The sequence below is a fragment of the Gadus morhua genome, chromosome 9, assembly GCF_902167405.1.
Source record: "Gadus morhua chromosome 9, gadMor3.0, whole genome shotgun sequence".
Classification (NCBI taxonomy): Eukaryota; Metazoa; Chordata; class Actinopteri; order Gadiformes; family Gadidae; genus Gadus; species Gadus morhua.
The window spans coordinates 21,125,870-21,147,562 of NC_044056.1; the positions used below are offsets into that span (position 1 = coordinate 21,125,870).

Here is a 21,693-nt window from a genome sequence, read left to right on the forward strand (position 1 = left end):
TGGAGTATGTGAGTATGTGAGTACTTCTGAGTATGTTTTGTGCATTCTTCAGTTAAATCGACTCATGATGCCAATTCATAGAGCTGTTGATGAGACGACGGTGCTGCTGCAGTAGGTGAAGGTTGAAAACATTTTAAAAAGGTTGGAATGGTATTAGCCTAGGATCAGCATTTAGCAGAGATTGACTTAGACAGATCATGAAGGTAGGGGAATCTTTGAAAGAAAATGATAATAATTAACGGAAGCAGAAGATAAAAAGTAAAGAGGGCAAATGACATTGACAGACATGACAACAGCGTTACAGTACAATCGTGTTCCACAACAATGGCCCAACTGTATATGTGTTTTAAAAACAATTGCCTGTAACCAAGTGTAGTCCCTTCCTGTTTGGCAGGGCTGCCATAGCAACGGCGGTGTGTGTGTGTGTGTGCGTGCGCGTGTGTATGCGTGTAAGTGTGTGCGCGTGTACATGCGTGCGTGCGTGCGTGGGTGGGTGCACAACCTGGAACCTCTCGTCGGTCTCGCCCTCCCCCATGTGGCGGAGCAGGTCCCCGCTGGCCTGGCCGATGCTTCCGGCTGCGCTCAGCACCGTCTGTCTGGGCTGCATGGGGATTACATCATCGCATTCACTACGCCGCCGCTGACCCCGTACCTCTCCCACGCAGCGCGCCCCTCCCCCCAGCCCCGGGCCCGACCGTGCACAACATGTGCTGGGGGAGGGGCGGGCCCCTGGTGCAGTGCGAACCGGGTCAATCATATCACACTCGTCGGATCAAAAGGAAGTAAGGTAAAAAAAAACTAAAACACACTCCAGCTCTGGATCGTGTATCCACCGTCCCAGCACCGAATAAACATGAGATACCGACGGCAGGATTAAAGGAAACCGAAATAATACGCAATCCAACTGTTGAGAAAGTGTATCGACTGCCTTCGCTTCAGGCTCTGCAAACATGAGCTTTAGAAGAGAGGATATATATATATATATATATATATATATATATATATATATATATAAAGAAAAAAGGTTTCAGCAACAACAACAAACTCAAGGTTGAAACGGCCTCAGCCGCTGGCTGTGAGCGTGTGCACTGAGACGGCGTTCTCCTCACCTCTGCGGCGGCGGGCTCCACAGACCTGAGCAGATCTGACACGGCCCCCGCCAGAGTCCTGGCAGCGCCCATCAACTTGTGCCCGCTGCCCACCTCGTCGTCCATCAGCGCCGCCAGCAGCCTGACGCCCTTGGACATTTCCGTCAGGTTGGAGGAGATGGTGGTGATGGCGCAGCCCACCGCGGAGAAGTCCGTCTCGGCCGGCTCTCCTGCAGGGGGTGGATTCATGTTTTCCACGATAAGAGAGCACCGCATCTTTGGTGTTTCTGCGACCAAATCGCAAACGGTTTACGTTTTTGGTCCGGGGCTTGGCTTTAGGCGGATTCAGAAAAGAACCCAATGGGGCTCATTTCCCACCACGTTTTCACGGGGATGGAGTCGATGTTGCGGGCCGTGATAATTTCACTACACTACACTTCACCACTACAGGTGTATGAAGCAGAACTCTCTTAAACTCCAAAAAATAGCAGAGCGTGGCGGTTCCCCTTTAAGTCGTTTATCACAGGCTTAAAAGCAACTTCTGAGCTGGTATCCTGCCCTGGGATTACTCATACAGGTAGACGGTGGACACGGGCTGGATCCCGGCTACCGCTGGGCAGGGAAGCAATCCTAACCACCTGGCCATCACACTCACTCTCCTGATAAAGCACACATCCGCCAGCCCCTCTTTCAGGACTAGACCCAATGTTCTGCCGCATCGATTTACAAAGCTTAGTGAAGGCGTGCAGGTGCCAGGTATAACCTCCCCCCCCCCAACACACACACATACATACACCCACACACTTGCACCGAGACAGGAACGTTAGTGTCATAATTAGGGGCCATTTGGCATGGTTACGCAGGGACGGGCCAATCAAGACGGAGCAAGTGAGCGGGACGGAGCGTCCGAGCAGATGGCTGCGAGAGATTAAAACGCAGCGAGAGGTGGACAGGAAGTGGGCTGGCCCCGGGCCAAGCACCAGGGGAACCGCTGCAACGCTCTTATTGTTTTGGTTTGCTTGAAAGACAACCGTTTTTCTCAAAACTTTTGGCATCGAAGGACAACCTTATCAGGGCGGGTGGAGTCGACTTTTAGGTCTGCCTTCACCACGGCAGGTTTTCACCACCGCTGATAGCTGAGAGTAATGCAGAAGCATGATTTCATTGGGTATCGATGGAGCACTCGTTGCACACTCACCTGCGGTGAGATTGACGACGGACGCTGTGCCGGCGGTGATGGCATCGACTTGAGAGTGGATTTCATGTTTGGATTCATCCACTTTGTTCTGCACCCAAACCCTGGACGCCTTTGAGTGGGCGAGAGACAGAAACAAAGACTGGCTATCGGCTTTGATCCCGCTGGGAGATTTTCCCGCTCATATCAACTTATTCTCTTTGTAGAGGATTACAGGGCTAAAGCTGTACTACTCCCACTGCATTGTGGGAGCTTGGCCCCAGAAATTAAATACATGTTACTTTGGTTGCTGAACCTTCCACATAATTATCGTGAGATCTGACGATCAAAGAGCAATATTAAATAATGAGCATATCTGGAACCGTACAGCCCTTCAAAATGTAAGAGAAGAATTCAAGACGTGTGACTATATATTAGGCCTTAATGCATATTGTACCTTGTTACTGCTTTTCTGTATTGGGGTTGTTTTGGGCAAGAATCTAAAACTACGATTCAATACAATGGTCCCCATTCAATAAATTGCGATACATTGCAATCCTTTCGTAATGTCATCCATTGCATAGTTCCTTTGTATAAAATGAATATACATCCTATTGACTGATGGCCTTTCCTATGATCACAATACTTAATCTCTATAGGAGAGATATCGCCATAGTAGAGACAAATACAATGACATGACAACCAGTTCTCGCTAATGAAGCCAGTAATACCGCCATAAACCATGGGTTAACTTGAACACTGATCCAAAAGCTCCATGGATCCAAATATAATATTTAGAAAAAAAAAAAAAAATGAAAATTCGAAAATTAGACCAGGAAACTATTTAATATTTGTAAAATGTAACCCCGATATTGAGTGTGTCCATGTTGTGGGGGCGCACTGAGCTCACCAGGTCGTGACCGAGTGGGGGCAGGTCTCCCACGTGGCCCAGGTCAGACTGAGCCTGCTGCACCGCGTGCATGCTGCTGTTGATGGTCCCCATCAAGGCCTGCTGGGCCAAGCTCTGGCAGGACGAGATCACGCACACACACAGGCACGCAAACACACACACAGACAGGCGCACACACACAAACACACAGGCGCACGCACACACAGACACAGAAACAGCGATAAAAACACAGGTGGTGGAACATATGGCAAGCTAAGACAGGTGAGGTGAGACATAAAAATGAAAGGGCATCTTTGATGTTTCTCTAATCAGTGTAGGTTTTCCAGATTATGATATTTTTGTGCAAATACATGTAAATACACAATGTTTTTGTGTATCCTCATAGCACACATCACTTGTAATTTGTGTTGTAATATGTTGGAACTAAACACTTAAAGAATGTTAACGATTTTGTATTGATGTGCATAAGAGCTGTTATATGAGGAATGTTCTTGTCAGCAGCAGGTACATTAACTCAGTCCGTTTAGCACAACCTGTTTGCTAAAAATAAGATTCTTGACCATTTTTCATGGACGGTGTATTGGCTCACTGCACAACATTTTCTGGCTCGCCGTTATCTTCGCAGAGCATCTGAATCCAACTCCCATTGGCAGGAGGGAGTTCACCATTCCTCATCCATGCTCACAAAGACCTCGTTGGACTTTGAAGATCCACTCCCTTCTATGGGTCATGTAACGGAGGGCTACGTTTCTTTGAAACATCCATATCCAGTGGTATTGGAGAAAGCCACGGATAAAATCCACTAGGTAGGTGGAGGTTAGGCATCTGCTTAAAGGATGCCTGCAGATAAGGCTGTAGACACAGGGGATCAAACCTGGCTCATGGAAGCTGGGGGTCCAACATCCTATCTACAACACCATCCTAACCCTGTTTAAAATACCCTTACACTAAATAGCTTCAAAAGGAAACGAGTCCCGATCGGACACTAAGCCGGTACCGTCTAAACGAGAGCCAGCCTAGTAATGAATCCCTGGTTCCCGCCGTTATCGTCTTAAGCTCCAGACCATCTGTAACGCCTACCAGAGGGGGCATGTGGCCCCGGTGCATCTGGCCCGTGGTGATCTGCTGCTGGCCCGAGGGCATGGAGCCCAGGTTGAAGTTCTCCGGCCCGCCGACCGAGCCGGACCGGATGATGCCGGGCAGCGCCACCGAGCCGTGCTCCACGTGGCCCACGCGGTTGAACTGCTGCTGCAGGATGGTGGACCTGCAGCAACACAGGGCGGTCGGGAGGGTGTGAGGGGAGCTGCCTCCCCTGCCCTTAAACAAAGTGAATGTTTCTGTACTGATGAACAGGGGAGCTGTTGTATTAGGAACGTTCCTGGGAGGAACAGGGAAATCAATTCGGTGCATTTTGCTAAAGAGACAGTTCGTGACCCCGATCAAGGACGGTGGATTCGCTTGCTGCACAACATTTTCTGGCTAGTCCCAGAAGTTATCTCTACAGAGCATCAGAAACACACTCCCAGTATACTGAGGCCTCAGAGAGCCTCTTTGTCTCGTTTATTGATGTGAATGAAACACGTCAGGGCAACTGTACAAGTGCCGTGCAGGCCTTAAGACACTGCTTCTCTATAAATTGATGTGGCATGCAGCTCTCTGTCTCTAGGTGTAGGATTTCACTTTAGAGCGGAATCGCCTTCCCAGTTATGGTTTAACCGCAAAACTAGCAAAACCTTTTGAATTACTTTTTGTTTAACGAATAAGACACACAATGGAGGATATACAAAGGCAAAGAAGTTGATGAACAAGACATCCACTATTTGTTGGCAACAGCAAAAGCACAAGTGCACAAACACACACACGCAAGCACGCAGAAACACAGACGCACGCACGAGTGGCTACGCTGTCATGTTCAACAGATGACACCAAATCTAATTGTTAATTATGGCTTGTTTTGAGAGGCAGCAATTATGATTTTGTGAGAGCCAAAACATGAATCGGGAGGGCAGCAGCACGCATCCTGCCGTTCTGCATCTGTCGCCGGGCGGGGAGGGGACGGCTTGGCGTGTTCAGCAGAAGAAAAGGACACGTATATATCCAGTGACGAATGGCCCGGCAGTGCGGTGCGACAGAACACCAGCCCGTCAGCCCTCATCTGACTCCCCACACCGAGACACCAGCCGCACAGACCAGGAGTGACAGGCCCCCAATGGTGAAATCATTACAGAGGCAAGATGCAAATTAAATGTTTTCAAGCAGAAGATATCTTCATGAGCAAAATAAATATGATAATCAAGCAGCTTCACTGTCCCATTGGGGGACAGTTAGTTTGTCAAAATATATATATTTCGGTAAACTAACACTTACGTTTGAGTATTTCCACGACGTTTGTGTGTGTTTTACTTTTACATGACTCCTCTTGTGGTTACTGTGCCTGGCCATCTACAATTTTAATTACATGCACAATTAAACAGTGAGGGCTGAATTCACATGAGGGGTAACCAGCCTTCAGAGCCTGAATATGAATGGTCAGCAGACGCTTGTGTTTAGCCCAGTATGGACCCCACAGGGGCTAGCATGAGCACTCTACACGCAAACACACACACACACACACACACACACACACACACACACACACACACACACACACACACACACACACACACACACACACACACGTAATCCCTCACTTCTTTGGAGAGACCGACTCCTCCAGCATGGTGGACTCCTCATCCCCCTCAAGGCCAAAGCGATCCTTGCTCTGCTTCTGTTGAAATGAAAGACCAGAAACCATCAACATACACAAGCATGGTTAGCATGACATGGTTAGCATCAATGCACACTAGCATGGATAGCATGACATGGTTATCATTCAAGGAAAAACATTCAAGGGTCAACCTGGACGCTATTTTCGATTATTTTGGGTCTTGCGGATCTGCTATGTTTGTTATTGTGACCAACCAAGTCTCTCTCAAGGAGAAGTCTCTCTCGGAATGTCTGCAGGATGTTCCCTATGTCATTACCCTCTCAACTTTCCTTCACCCAAATCTTTTAGATAACACTAAGCTTTCTGTAGGCCAACACAACAAACTCTGCTCTCTCCAGTTCACTCCCGTTTCTACTCTTCTCTTCCTGCAACAATTCAACCCTTGCAAGACTTCTCTTTGCGGAAGACTTGGTTGGATATAATACCAAACAGACGTGTTCAAGTGAAAGGTAAAGAAACAAGTTTCATTCCCTGTAGGGATCCCTTCCATAATGTTAGGATACAATCTGAGCCTGTGAGGGGCAAAAAAGTCCCTTAGAGGATACATTGGCGTGGCTCTATGGCCCCAAAGGATTACAGCCAGTATTAGCCCGTTTCCTTAGATTACGGAAGCAGTGTTCTCTCTCAATGCTGGACCTATTTCCCAAAGGATTGTCTGCATTAGTCCCTTGGACCCAAAATGATCCAAAAATAGGGTCCAGGTGGAAAATATCAAAGTTTCCTTTAACGTACACGAGCATGGTTAGCAATAATCTACACTAGCATAGTTAGCATGACATGGTAAGCCTTAACGTACACCAGCCTGGTAAGATCCAGGTACACAAGAGCATGGTTAGCATTACATGGTTAGCACGATATGGTTAGCATTAACAACCACTAGCATGGTTAGCACAACATGGCTAACGTTAACGACCCATAGCATGGTAAGAATGGCGCGCATAGTAGAATGTAAAGCCGGCAAGTCTTTTCAACAGGCCTGGAGATGATGTCTTGCCTTTTTGAGGATGATGTCGATGTATCCGGCGATTAGCTGAGATATCTGCTCTCCCTCTGTGGTCTGAACCGAGTAGTAACTCTCCTGGTACTCCCCAAAATCCTTCAGAGCACAACGGAAGACAAAGCAAAAGGGGTCTCAGGTAAATCTAGCAGCTTTTAAAATACCATTATTTTTTCAAAGTCCAGTGGATATTTCTGCTCCGGTGACTTGTGGTTTCCTCACAAGATGAGGTGGTTCGATAAAACCGCCAACTCAAACCGCCATCATTCCTTCGACGGATAAAAGGAGAAAATTGACTGGCTTTCACGCTTGTCCCAGCATCTTCTAGCTGCTGATTTACAGCTAGACGTTTTCAGTGGGAAATCTCTCCACTGTTCACTTCAAAGCGTTCCATAGAGAAATACAATAATTCTTTCAAATCAGTGCTGGTAAACACACCCAATCCGTTTTTTCCTTTGTTTTTTCTAATTCCGAATGGGCACATCCTATTTAATCTTTAAATGCAGTGTTCCTTTCTAGCGGGGAGCAGACCGGCCTAATAAGACGATTGAGTGGGGAAAGATACTGTGCTGTCAACAACAGCCGCTGTTACAGAATGGAAATAACTCTCGAATGAATAAAACATTGATCTCTCCCATGTCTCCCCCTATAGAATCTATTATATTCTGGGAGGAAAGTGCAGGTTAAAAGGCCTCAAAGTAAACCACATACAGCTCCCTTTAAAGCCCAATCAATGCAAGACTCGTGTTGGAGGACAACTCGTGTGGGAGCTGTGGTTAAACGCGGTCCATTAGGAGGCCTATGCGTTCCTGTACGGAGCAGTAGCTTGGTGTCCCCATGTGTGTATCATGTAGTGTGTAGTTTGGGACGGCGAGGCGCTACCAGGGTGAAGCTCTTGGGCGAGGCGGCCCATCTCTTGACGGTGGTGAGGGGCCACTCCTGCACCACGTCCTTGGTCTTCTCCTCCACCCGCATCACCGACTCCTTGGTGATGCCAAGCAGCCGGGGAACCAGCTTGTTCTTGCTCTTCATCTTCTCCTGAGGTAGGGGAAAGAAGGAAGGACAGGAAGGAGGAAGGAAGGATAGAGAGAAAGAAGGATCAAAGAAAAAGAAAGGAAGAAGGAAAGAAAGAAAGAAAATAGGAAAAAAAGAAGGAAAGAAATAAGGAAGGAAAGAAAGGAATACATAAATAAATAAAGAATCAAAGAAGGAAAGAAAGAAAGAAAGAAAGAAAGAAAGAAAGAAAGAAAGAAAGAAAGAAAGAAAGAAAGAAAGAAAGAAAGAATCAAAAGAGGAATGAAAGAAAGAAAGACATGAAGACCATGTGGGTGTCCCCCACCTACAGAGATGATTCAGACACAGCAGTAAAAAAGGTAACCAAACGCAAGCGCTGCGTTGCTTGGGCAGAGCCGTCTTAATAATGCTCCCCTTCCTCATCGGTTCTCCCGACCTTTAGACAGTCTGTGGGTTCACGGCCGGCGGTGAGGCGAGGGACTCTGGCTGTGAACCCTGCCGAGCCGGGTCTTGTTAAACCGCTGTACCCACTGGGCCCCAGTCTACCCAGGTTGCACTCACTGTCAGCCCCCCAGCGTGGGGCTCTCTGCACCGATGGCTCCGCTGCGAACCCGTCGCTCGATGCAAATCTATAATGTCTGGCTGTTAGGTTGAAGGCCCTCTTGGCCCGCCTCCAGGAACGTATGACGGCACGACAGAGGAGATTACAGGTTTGGAGGAGCGAGGGAGTCGACCAGGCGTCGTAGATCCATAAGGCGGGGGCGCTGTGCAGCTCATGGTCAAAATGAAGAGGTAGGAACGAAGGCGCTGGATCCCTGCGTTTCAATGTTCTTTCTCACAAGGACAAAGGAGCTTAAAGTGACAAGTACAATGGTTTCCCAGGGTTGGAAGGAGCCATCCATTGTTTTAAAGCAACTGCTTTGTGTGACAGTGTGCAAGTTTTGAATTCAAGTCAGGAAGTCTTTCTATCTTAAGTGGTTCTGTGCTTTTTTTTTTAGACAGTTTCATACATTTATTTTTAATCCAACGTCCCTGGGAAGATATCTGGCAGGAAGGAGCCAAAGTGAAGGTTGAATCAATGTCAAAAGAGTCTTTAATTGGCTCCAGACACGTACCAGCGCACACAGGTATGCACTCACACACTCTTACACTCACATGTATGCACACTCACACACGCATACACATGCGCACGCAAACCCCCTATCGGGTGGAAATCATTCCTCTTTCACTACATATTGTTTGACCTAAATTAAATATTTTTGACGTGAATTAAGCTAACCATGAGCTCTCCAGGATGAAGTCAGACAGAGATTCATAGAACGTGCTCCAGTTCTACAGCGATCACGCATCTTGTCTCTCTGCCTCTTTCAGCTGCAAGAGAAAGTGGCTACGGAATGAATTATTTAACAGTGTCTTAAAATCTCAATCGCCTCACCTCATGACACGCACGCACGCACGCACACGCACGCACGCACACGCACACACACACACACCAAAATGAATCCTGACCTTGGATTCCCTGCCTCAGATGCTTGCGAAAACATTGCATATTGTTGTCCATTAGGAGCACAATAGCGGGCGAGACTCTCTCCCCATTTCCAACACGGTTTAGAACCCAAATGGTCCTCCGCCGAAAAGCTCTTATCAGAGTCCCTGCTGTCTCTCATCATGCCGGCAAGACTGCACTCTCACTCTGCCGGTCCAGCCCGAAGCCCAAATTATCATGGTCTCAAACGTGCTTCCAGAAGTGCAGTGAACCCCTTACTGTTGAAAGATATTGCTTTGTGCTGTGAAACCGGAACCACGTTTCATGTTTCGATGGCTTCATCAAAGTCATAAATGTGTGACAGCACTTGACAGTAGGGCTACACTCGGTTAGTACACAGCTGCTGTTGCTCGTTAATGCTGGAGGGGAGCCAGTCTGTTGCTGTAACTACAGCCCCTCATTAAGCAGCTTCCCTTCATGGCACACAAATCGCTTCTAATAGTAAGGCTTGCATTGATCTTTTCTTTTTATACCTCCCCGGAACGACACTGGGACCAATACCGTAATATCCAATCTTGAATCAGGATTTATCCATGGAACTTCTTTGCATGTTCTCGCCCGCCGTGGGGCTCTTGCATGGCGCACCACCTGCCTGGGGAGGTGAGGAGCTGAGGGATCTCACCTTGACCAGGAAGAAGGACACTCCGTAGGTTGGCAGGGACCGGGCCAGCTTGACGTACTTGACCTTGGCCTCGATCTCCGTCATTTCCCCACAGTTCTTATGATCCTGCATCAGAAAGAATACACACACGTGTCAAGACTCCTGTGACAGATTACAGGACCTTCAGCAATGTGCTGTGAACAATGTTATCTCGGTCGTGTTACATGCCAGTTAATGCAGGGACAGTTTAACATAACAGTGCTAAGAATGTCGGGCAAATCCTCCTAATACTTAACATACTTGGAATATTTTCTTCTCTGATCCCCTCTGCTTAATGTACTCTTTGGGTAGGAACTCCTTCAGGCTGTGGGGGTGCGGAGGGGGGGGCAAGAACAGGACATTTTTACAAGGTTACAAATTGTGCCGCCGGCATTTCCTCTTCTGCAAACATACTTCTACAGATGAGGTCATTCCTGCCACGGTGCCTGCTGATCAACAGCAACAGTTCTAGCAGCTGACGTGAGCAAGCACTGAGCCTTTCAGATTGGAAAATCCCTGGAAGGAATCACCAACACACACACACACACACAAAAACACACACACACACAGGAAGAGCAGTGCGGCTTGGGAACTGTTTGAACAAACACACGCACCAAATCAGCGCTGGAGCACGGCCACTGAAAAGCGACCCAGGTGCGGCCGGTCGGGGTGTTAAATGTGTGTGTTGTCCGATAAGGAGGACTTACTCCAGGAATCCTGGCTTATGTTTGTGTTCCACATGGGGCCCGAACTGGATGTAAGCCTGGATGCCGGCAAACTCGCAGGCCTTATCAAAGGACACGGGGTGGGAGCCGTTGAGTATGTCATCCCTGGCCTGCAGCGGGGGGGGGACGGAGCACAGGAAGGAAGCGTGGGTAAGAGAAAGACACACACAAGCACGGGCGCACACACGCACGGATAAACCAAAAACCACTCAGTCTGCGACTGTGCACTGCACGTTGTGGGAACTCCCCTCCGAACACAGCGCCGGGATTAAACCCCCATTCAAGGCTGCTTTTAGAGAGAGTGTTTGCGGAACGCTGCATTCATCAAATATTACCGCGTGACAAACACACTCGGCGGGACCAGAGACGACTTGTTTGTTGCAATAAACGAAAAAGATGCAATATCACATCGTTGCCGGGTGTGTGGCACTCAGAACGCGGTGGACACACTTCCTATTAATTACGGGGGGTTCTGCTCGGGCGCTGGGTTCTCAGGGAGCAACCGCGGGCTGTCTGTTGTCACAGGGCCATTTAGTCGCTCGGAGAGAGAAGAAGCTAGTGCGAGTCTTTGTTGCCGGCTCAAAAATAGTTGCCAGTGTATTCGTTTTTTTTTTATCTGGAGGGCATTCGGTTCTTGTTCGCGCCCTCTCTCGCCCCCGCCCCACCTCTCTCACTCTTACACGTACACTCTCTACACGCCTCTCCTTCACTCTTCCAAGATTAATAGCTCACTAAGATAGGAAAGCAAGCTGACAAGAGAGCCTCCACCAGAGCTCTCAGCCTCGCCATATTGCCGTGCAACCCCCGGCTCGGCTCACTGCAATGTCCTGTTACATTAACGCCAAACTAGGCAGATGCTTATTGCCTCAATCGGAACAAGAATCATCTCAACTCAAATCCGCAGCCTCTCTCTCACTCGCATGTGCGGTGATTATGCAGCTCAGTCCCCAGTATGAAGGAAGTATAGCGTTTAAAGGAATACATGACAAGTTTCATAAAGAACATTATGTTGGATCACATCAAACATGAGTTTATTTAGTTGGATTATTATTCATTAACCATCATTTTTTTTCTTTTACATACATTTACTCCCTTTCCTTTAACAAATGAATACAGTCGGTTCAAAATGGACAATGCTGACCGTGGAATCGGGGCATGTTTGACTCACTCGAAGTCAAGCAGACTAAACCCGTTCCAGCGCTCAGGAGATCCCCTCTCACGGCGGACGCTGATACTAGGCCACTCGTTCAAGAGCGCTCAGCTGCGTAGTGGAAATGAACCGCGAAACATCAAAAGCTCTGACACTGACCGCCTCAGGCTGCACTCAGCGAGGTCGGCCCGTCCACCGTGGCCTCGTGCTGAGGCACTTCACATAATACCAGGACGGAAATAAACGCTGAGGAAGGGGATACGGCGAGGCGACCGCCCAGCCCGCAGACGCAAGGCATCGATCGACGGGGTAACTGTTAAATCATTAGAGCCGACCAATCAACGGTGGCAGTTCCAGGAGCTTGCACAACAGACATGTTTCCTCTAAGGAGGAAAAAGGAAGAGGTACGTTGCGAGTGTTCCAGTGTGTAAATGATGCATGTACGGACCGGACGATAAGCTCTGATAAACATGCTAAACTGAATAGGCCAGCGTGTCGAGGTCATGTTTCTACTCCAGAGCAAATGGCACTGAAGTGCTTTTGTAACGAACACTCTGTCTCATCCTGCAGCGGGTTGATGTTGCTACTGCAAGGGCAGAATAGAACAATTTGTTGCTCATTTGTTGAACGTTGAGCTAAATGAGAGCCGGCTAAACCCTGTCGCAACAGCAGCCCACCGTGTGCTCAGTGTATTGTGTATGGGCTGCCAGCAGAAAGGGAGTGTCTGTGTGTAGTAAAAGAGATTAGTCTATTTCTGGCGGAGCATCCCCCAATGACTCTGTGTGTGTGTGTGTGTGTGTGTGTGTGTGTGTGTGTGTGTGTGTGTGTGTGTGTGTGTGTGTGTGTGTGTGTGTGTGTGTGGGGGGTGTGTTGAGATCATGGAAGCTCCACATCATTAATAAACATTTGAGCTCTTTGCAGTGATGCTGCCCCAAAGGAATGTCTATCTCATCTGTAGAAACCCGCAAACAGACTTTCGGAGATCTATTGTAGTGAATAGAGTGAGATTATTGCTTTTTGGTGTGAGGCTGAAGTGTGAAGATTGTCTCTGACTGCACTGTAAGGCGCTTCTTGGAGATACAACAGAAAGACAGAGGAAGAGCGAGGCAAAGAGGCGAGAGAGAGAGAGAGAGACAGAGACAGAGAGAGAGGACAGAGACAGAGAGAGAGAGAGAGGGAGGGAAAGAGAAAGAGAGAGACAGAGACAGAGACAGAGAGAGAGAGAGAGGGAGGGAAAGAAAGAGAGAGAGAGAGAGAGAGAGAGAGAGAGAGAGAGAGAGGGGAAGAAAGAGAGAGAGAGAGAGAGAAAGAAGAGAGACAGAGAGAGAGAGAGAGAGAGAGAGAGAGAGAGAGAGAGAGAGAGAGAGAGAGAGAGAGAGAGAGAGAGAGAGAGAGAGAGAGAGAGAGAGAGAGAGAGAGAGAGAGAGAGAGAGAGAGAAAGCAAGAGAGAGACAGAGAGAAAGAGAAGGAGAGAGAGGAGGAGCGGGAAAGAAATTGCAGGATCTTAGGAGCCGGGGAAGGAGAGGGTTGGAAAAGTGCTGCTTATTAGGGAATGTAGCAGGAAGGAGACGGAGGAGAGGGGTAGGAGTATCGTGCCGCAGACAGAATAGAGGTCTAAACATGGGAGGCCTGGGGTTGTGTTCCCTCCCGCTGAAGAATGAAGTCTCTCTTCTGGCTCCCGCTGGCCTTCTGAACACAGCGGCCACATCTCAGCCAGCACGCCGCCGCCGCGATGTGAGGAGCCTCTATGATAAGCCTGGGCAATAATGTGTGGGAGGGAGAGTGCGTGTGCGTGTGTGTGTGTGTGTGTGTGTGTGTGTGTGTGTGTGTGTGTGTGTTAGAGAGAGAGAGGGAGAGAGAGAGAGAGAGAGAGAGAGAGAGAGAGAGAGAGAGAGAGAGAGAGAGAATGATGCGTGCAAAGCATGGAGGAGGGAATAAGGTTGATGGGGGATTTTATTTAGTAAAAGGGGCGTGTGACTGTGCAGTGTGGGGGAGATCACATGACGCACGGCCCACTCTGGTGCCAAGCAGTGTAAGAGGAGGCGACGTGTGTGATTATGTCAGCGTGCGTAGCGCTGAGGCTTCTACCGGGAGGGAACACAAGAGGAGGAAAACGAGGACAAGAGAGAGAGCGCCATTAAGAGAGAGACAGACAGGGAGCGGGGGGAGGGGAGCGAGGAAGAGAGCAAACTCTGGGTGGATGTGCTTGCTTGTGGATATTTTCAGGAACTCCCAACGCAGCTGGATCCGAAAAAAAAAAAGATGAAAGGCAAAGTCAAGTATGAGCAACTGCTCATATTTTAGACATGCTCTCTCTCGGCAAGAGAGCCCTTGTGTCGCACCATCGCTATCTCCGCTCTGTTTTAAAGCGCAGACTTCCAGCGATTTAATTTAGTTCGTCTCTAGCACATATAGAGATTGCTTGGCAGTTCCCGTACGTACCTTTTTGAATATTAGCTTTGCTTTCATTCTCTCCCGGCCTCTCCATCTCTCCTAATCACTATCCTACTTACAATGTGCTGGCATCAGCGATGAGAGAGAGTGTGTGTGTGTGTGTGTGTTTGTGGTGTGTGTGTGTGTGTGTGTGGATACATGAGTAAACCCTTGTGCGCTTGGGTATGTAAAGCCCCCCCCCCGCAAAATCCAGCCCTGTTTTTAATAGAGGCCTCCCCACCCAGGATGACATCACATTTAGAAAAGCTTGCCTGCTGTGTGCGTGTGTGTGTATGTGTGTGTGTCTGTGTATGCGTGTGTGTGTGTGTGTTCGTGGGCAGTGGGGGGGTGCCTGACTCATGTGACCCCACTCTGAGACCAGCGGGCATCCTTATGTTCACAACACTAGCCCGACCGGCTTTGCTCAACCCACAAACACGGACACACACACAAGCACACATGGATACACACGATTACGCAGCACACGTATCGCGTTGGGAGAACGGGGGTAAGGGTATGCAGAGATAGACAGGGGAAGGGGAGAGGGATCGGATCGGAGAGAGGAGAGACAGAGATATCACAGAGAGCATATGTGTGTGTGAGCTGCAGAGAGACATCATAGTGACAGCAAAGAGGAGGAGATACATATTGTGTATTCAGTTTACCCTTCAAACGGTAAAAGCTTAGGCTTCCCCTCCGGTGATGAAGCTTTGTGTTGTCTGGCTAGATCAATAACATTGATTATTGGCGGTAACTCTTTCACACTCAGTCGAGTGGATAATCCTCATGATATAAATCGATGAAGGTTATTTTGCTCATAAGTATGAGAAAAGTATTTTCAGTCTGTATTGAATTTACCATTTTCCTTCAAAATCTGATTTGAAGAAATTAGATCATGAAAAGAAAAGCGTGCATGTGCGTGTGCATGTGCGTGTGTAAACCTATACCTGTACGTAGAGCAGGTTGAGCTGGACAGGATCCCGGGAGTCCACGTTCTGGTCTGAGTAGAAGAACTTCCTCCTGAGCAGAAGTGTCTCGCTCTCCTCCACACCTTGCTCTCTGAAGGTCCTGCTGTGGTCCAACCAGTTCACTGTCCAACCACACACACACACACACACACACACACACACACACACACACACACACACACACACACACACACACACACACACACACACACACACACACACACACACACACACACACAGCGGTTCCCATCACAATCGAGGGCCTTCCATAGCCCCTCCTAGCAGAGGACCCTTCACTGGTTAGTAGGGGGAGAGCTGCATCGCATTAGCCGAACAGGACGACAGCTGAACCTACTAAATAGATTCAAATTGAATGTCATCTTTAGCCTGCATTGAGAAATTCTGACTCAGCCTCTGATGAGACGAGCGATGGTTATCTGCCGTCGCTGGAGGGTAATTTTATAAATTCCTACATTGAAAAATTGTTAAACGGAGTCCCGTGGGCCAAAATGATAGCAGTGTAAATTTCATTAAACGTTTATGTCCCCCAGCTATCAATTTGACTTAAGCAATAAAAGGCCTTTACCCTTTTATGACTGTCCTGGGTATTCATATATAACACCGCGTTTGGAAGGGAGATGTGCATGTATTGACCAGAGTTCTGAGAGCCCTGACCACTCACGGTCGTCGTCCGTGTGGAGCTTGGCCTTCAGCTTCTCCATCTTCCTCTCGTCGCGGAGCAGAGTGCGGTCCTTCTTCAGTGTGCCCGTGCCCTCCTCCTTCTTCTCCTCCGTCAGCTCCTGGATGACCGAGTACTCCTCGTAGTTAGTGATTCCTGGAAGGGAGGAGAGAGGAAGATTTCTCAAGCTCCCATTGTCAAAAACATAATGGAAGCCTAGCACACACACAAGGCCCACTTCAATCCCCAATAAAGACGGACGCCAGACACACGTCAGCCTCCGATTCAGCTCGGCCCTTGGCCAGAGACGTTTGAAACACACGGCAGAGGGAACACTTCCACGACAAGTGTGCCTGGCACCCACTCTCCGCCTATTCGGTAATATGTTTCAACATGGCCTTACTCTGCGGGCAAAAAGAAGCTGCGTTGATGTTGATAAGTAATGCCCACCGAGGGCTGTACAGAAAAAAAAGATATTGAGAGCGAAGCCCGATGCACTGTTCGCGTTCAACCCGGGATTCGTTGCTCCAAGAAACTAGTTAAGAGCCAAGACACCGCATAGAATATAATGAAGCGTTTGCCAAGGACCTAAAAATACCACAGAGGATGAATAATTGAACCCTAGGATGTGGGTTGAGTAGAATAATGTGCAGCGCATAGAGGGAGGGGAATTACTCACCGATCCGGCTGCATATGGTGACAAGCAGCTCCCCCACCGTCTTCGAGTCGTCCACCATGATGGTCTTCACCGCGCCGTCCAGCATCTTGATCTTCTGGGGCCTCTGCTTCTTCTTGTACTCCAGAACATCCTGACGGAACGAACGATCAGCGAACAACAACGAACCACACCTCTGAGTCAGTTAGATTATGCCAGTTGAGGTTAAGCCAGTGATAAATGATGTGGACGTGATGGTTCTCTGTCCAGGATCGTCCCCCCCCGTTCCTACCCCGTTTCGGAGCATGTAGTAGTCCAAGGTCCGGCCCGACTCCAACCAGATTCCTTTCCTCGGGTCTTCGTCGGACAGGAAGAGGCCGTAGTCAGAGGCTGGAAACATTAAACAATGGGTTACGTGCTCATGGCTCATCCTTTATGCATTTCTCCATGTGAGGCAGCAAAGGTGTGTCGAGACAGACTCTACTCGCTAGTACCTTGTCCGCTCTGCGCTTCCGGAACCCTCTCTCTGATGATCCTGCAGGCGTCATACACGGGCGTGGACGGCTCGAACTGCATGGTTTTCACCACGTTGCACTGGCGCACGCAGATCTTGAGTGACAGGGCCACCATTTTGGCGTGTGGTATATCAGCCTCACCAACCTGCACAACAAGGGAACATGACAGGAGGGAGTAATGCAAATTGGATATATTAAATACATAGAGTTGTCCCAAAGTGCACCATTTCCATTAACCTCAGTGGCACCACGACTTTATGCAAATACAGTGATCAAATAAAAAAACTATGAGAAAGGAACAGAGGTTTGTATTTTAATCGGAATACACTGTAACCAGTGATGTAAGCAGAAAAAACATTTGCATAAAAAGGCTCTGAAAGACTTATTGAGGAGGAAGTGTTTTATAAGAGCTTTGAATCAATAAGCTGCCATTTCATCCCCGCTGGCATACAGACATGGAGTCTGTGTAATCAGTTCTTCATCATAACAGCGCTCTTATCCGAGGTGTAACAAGGTGCCCAACATACCACTTCAACCCAAAGGAAATTGTAGCCAGGCTCTAATTGCGAGTAAAAATAGGAGAAGCATCAAAATAGTAAGTAAATAACCGGTTGCGAAATAATCTCTCCTCGGCTGTGTCCAGTTCCACCCAGCAGACAGAGCACTGAGATAAGCCACTGGCTGTTTTCTCACTTGAGGTAATTGGGGGGAAAATTCATCTACCGGTAGTCTTTAATCTTGTGCATGGAAAAAAGTGCGAGAACAATGCATACTGCATTGTAATTGTTCTTCTTGCCAAGTGCTATTGTACTTGGCAAGCGCCGCGGTGAGGATAAACGGGGCGCGAGCTGTTCAAAGGGAGCCATGCACAGCCCGTGAATCCTCAGTAAGTCTAGCCTTTTCCATTGTACAACTGCATCGATTGTACCTCTACAACCATCTCTTTCAAATGTCATGTAAAAACGAAATATATAAAAACCTTAAAGTGCTTACATTAATAAAATACATGCTTTGACCAGAATCCTTCCCATTAAAGCTCCCATGATGGCATTAGAGCAGAAAAAGAGCGTGGCAGCATAAGGGCCGCCAGGAGATGATGAACGAGTCGGGTGTGGTGAGGTTTATGTCCACCTGTGTGTCCTATGGCCAATGTGATTCCATTACATCTGCATCTGTCTCTGTCACTTAGCGTGCAGGGAGAGGAATCGCAGGGTCAAGAGGCGCTGATGGGTCACACTGCGGTGGGGAAAACCCTGCCCTGGTTGGAATGAGAAGTGTAATTGGTGTGCAGGATGAGCAGTGACCTTGCGATCTTTTCATTAAACCAGAGAGTATTTATTGACAGTAGCAGCAGAACCAATCCACCGAAAAAATAGAGATTTTCCCTCATGCCTCAAGTCCTGAACTGGGTGCCGTCAGCAGAAAATATTAAGAGACAAAAAGTAAGTCTTCTTCTTAAATATAAAGACAGAAATATTGTCTGTTCCTGTACAAAGTTTAAATTCTCCATGGGAACCGGTTGTTGACGAGATTCCCGGCGTTTATACACCTTGTCATCCCGATTCATCACACAGACCAGCGCCTCTTTCAGCAGAAACCGCCGCCGTTGGAGAACATTGCATAGTTCCCTCTAAGCCAGAACCATGAATGAGCAGGTCTGCAATGATTGTGATTTTTCCATGGATGGCGAAAGCCTGCAAGGGGATCTCTGCCCGCCTGCAATCCCCTCCACGCAAAGTGACAGACACTTACACAATGCAGGGCACATAATGGCACTGCATGGGCCCTACTGCTCACAGCCAGCGGAGAGAGAGCCCCGCCGCAGCGCTCTCACCCCCCCTCATGCAGTCACGGGCAGCTGGACCGCTCCAGCTGGCCGCACCGTAGGCCACCGGCTTGTTAAGATAGAATACAAAATCAAAAAAGCCCCGAAACACATGGACGTGTATGTGCACACAGGGGTACCGCATCGAGGATGTATAAACCATAGGCGTAGCCTTCTCAGACCATTTCAATAGCAAGAAGCAACAGGTCAACCATTGGCGTAGATTTCTTGCCCACCAGACCTACCAGATACACACAGATAAGGACAGGTGTAAAAATAACGTCAAACAATTGAACCATGCTATCTTTAAGTTTCCGTTTGTGCGTAAAAATCCAACCTTTTTAAAAAAAAAGTAAGAATCGACTGGAGGGGATCATTGTAATCCCGCTAATCTTACAGGGGTGCGAAGGAAGCTTATACTTCTTCTTTGCCACAGCCCTTGCAGCGAGCGCCAAGCTCGACGAAGGGAGCTCCTCATTAGCCTTCAAGCATCGCTGGAACTATCTCAGATGGCACATGAGCCCCAGCTCAGGCCTGTTTATCATGGCCCCAGCGTGTGTGTGTAGAAGATACACACAACCTCGACTAATGGCTCATCGCGGGTCCACCAGAGCGCCTCCTGCATTGGATTACATTTGTTTACCAGTCCAGTCGATGGACTGTGAAAATGGCCGCAGAGTACAGCTTGGAGGGCCATCTGAACACGAATTCAATTGAGGCCAAGGAAGGCAGAAGCCATCTGGAAGGGTGACGGTTCTAATGAAGGGGTGTAATAATAAGACACAGCAGCAGCCCGGAGAAAAACCACTGGTCTGATTACCAGAGCAGTCCGTCACACCCCGACCAAGGGAGCCTTGTTCAAAAAGACACGGTCAAAGCCAGGAAGGCTCATCACGAAGGCTTCTACCAGACTGCTCCCCACGCATGAACATGGCGCCTGCTTGTGAATAAGGAAGATAAGGGTCCTTATTTGCGACGTCTAACATATTCCTACGCATGGTGGTTTTTGATGGTGACTGCTTGCTCCGTGGTTTCGGTCTGTGTGGGCATGAGGAGATGAACAGGCAGAGCACAGCGCAGGCTACAATCAGCAGGAAAATGAAATGTCTTCGCTCCGTGGTTAGAAGACACCCACGACCATGCCTCCAGCTGGACCAGGGTAAACACTCTCCCACAGCTGCTTGGCGTTTGTCAGGGAGGCAGAGTCACTCTGCAGCAAAGCAATCCTTACTGTCGTCAGTGGCAGCATATTGTGATGCATCATTTCAGGAAACACATAACAGCACTTGTTCCCTGGAGATTCCTCAATTACGGCTAACAAGAAGATGAACACGGTACGTGAGTGAGCACACCGATGCATATTCAAGTGACTGATTCCTGCAAATGACAAAAGCACTCCTTGGCCGTGTTAAGACCGGAATGAAATGATCTGAGGGGGTGATCGTATAACATAATACTGTGTGTCTCACTACAACTAACTAAATTCCCCTTTATCAAGGGAAATGTCAAGCTATTCATTTCAACAATACATTTTCAAATGAAATGTAGAATGAATTGTACCTACTTTGATACTGAAGCAAGGTTGGAATGAAGGATGGATGGAAGGGCAGCAATAGTCTGAATGCAGTACAATAGCAAACGACCCACTAGTGCGTAAGTCAGCACATCAGCTAGATAATTGGAAATGGGGAAAGATTTCAGGACAAGAGCTATAGGATCAAATCTAATCTCTGGTCAATTAATATTGAGTGGCGATTTAACCGGCGAATCCACTGAGCCTCCTACTACAGAACTACAAACTAACTTCAAACGACAGCCAAACCCTCCAACCCTCACTCGGCCTCACATTTGTACCCTAGCAATCTCAGGGCCACAGTGACTGGCCTAGTATCACATCAATGATCATTCAAAAAGTGTATAACTATGCATGCGGAACACCGTTAAAATGTATAAGCACGTATAACCTCAATAACACTGATGGGAGATCCCTGACAAAATCCGGCCTCAGAAGAAGTCAGGGTGGCGGAACACCGCGGGATGAAAGAGTGTGTTTACTGAAAACATGCTAATGAGCTAAATGTCTCCTCTACTCTATTGCTTTAATCCTCATCTCAGCTCCATCTAGGGAAAACGAAGCATTAGCCTCTGAAGGCGCCGGCATGAGTGAGAGCAGGAGTGGTTTCCTGCAGGTCTAGGTAACGCCCAGGTGAGCAGGCGATAAGGGCCGCGGCCTGCGGTGAAGATACACACAGACTCAAGACCACCGTTTAGCTCCGGACCCCGAAGAGTGATGGCCCGGGAGAAGGGAGTCCGCCCAGAAACAACAGGTCGGCTTACGCAAGTCTATTGAGGACAGGACGGGGGGATAGACATCTGGTTGTGAGCCAGGAGAAGGCGGCTGGTATCCGACATCGCTTCTGAGTGCCTTTGGGCAAGGCACAGAACATGGCCACGAAAGAAGCAGGGAAAATCAACTCCTCCTCTTCCCTCCGTTGTTGAGTTTGTGAATACGACGTTTGCTTCACGTGCGTCGTATCCGGCCTGGCAATTTTTAGGCAGGCTGGCGAAGACACTTGGATGGAGTTCAATTATACCTGCACATCGGAG

General features: G+C 48.4%; 1 protein-coding gene across 7 annotated transcripts in view; it reads right to left on the reverse strand.

Moving 5' to 3' along the window:
* Positions 1–21,693, reverse strand: part of tln2b (talin 2b) — an 84,104-nt gene that overhangs the window by 44,487 nt on the left and 17,924 nt on the right. For all 7 annotated transcript variants that reach the window (XM_030366857.1, XM_030366859.1, XM_030366858.1 and 4 more), the window contains exons 2-17: positions 17,241–17,406; positions 17,039–17,136; positions 16,771–16,900; positions 16,095–16,247; positions 15,392–15,534; positions 10,844–10,971; positions 10,398–10,461; positions 10,119–10,223; positions 7,819–7,974; positions 6,934–7,035; positions 5,863–5,939; positions 4,253–4,436; positions 3,173–3,286; positions 2,287–2,395; positions 1,110–1,318; positions 503–601 (exon numbers count right to left, since the gene is read on the reverse strand). In XM_030366857.1, coding sequence (XP_030222717.1) covers positions 503–601; positions 1,110–1,318; positions 2,287–2,395; positions 3,173–3,286; positions 4,253–4,436; positions 5,863–5,939; positions 6,934–7,035; positions 7,819–7,974; positions 10,119–10,223; positions 10,398–10,461; positions 10,844–10,971; positions 15,392–15,534; positions 16,095–16,247; positions 16,771–16,900; positions 17,039–17,136; positions 17,241–17,376 — 2,007 coding nt within the window. In that variant the 5' untranslated portion in view covers positions 17,377–17,406. The remainder of the gene's footprint in view (positions 1–502; positions 602–1,109; positions 1,319–2,286; positions 2,396–3,172; positions 3,287–4,252; positions 4,437–5,862; positions 5,940–6,933; positions 7,036–7,818; positions 7,975–10,118; positions 10,224–10,397; positions 10,462–10,843; positions 10,972–15,391; positions 15,535–16,094; positions 16,248–16,770; positions 16,901–17,038; positions 17,137–17,240; positions 17,407–21,693) is intronic.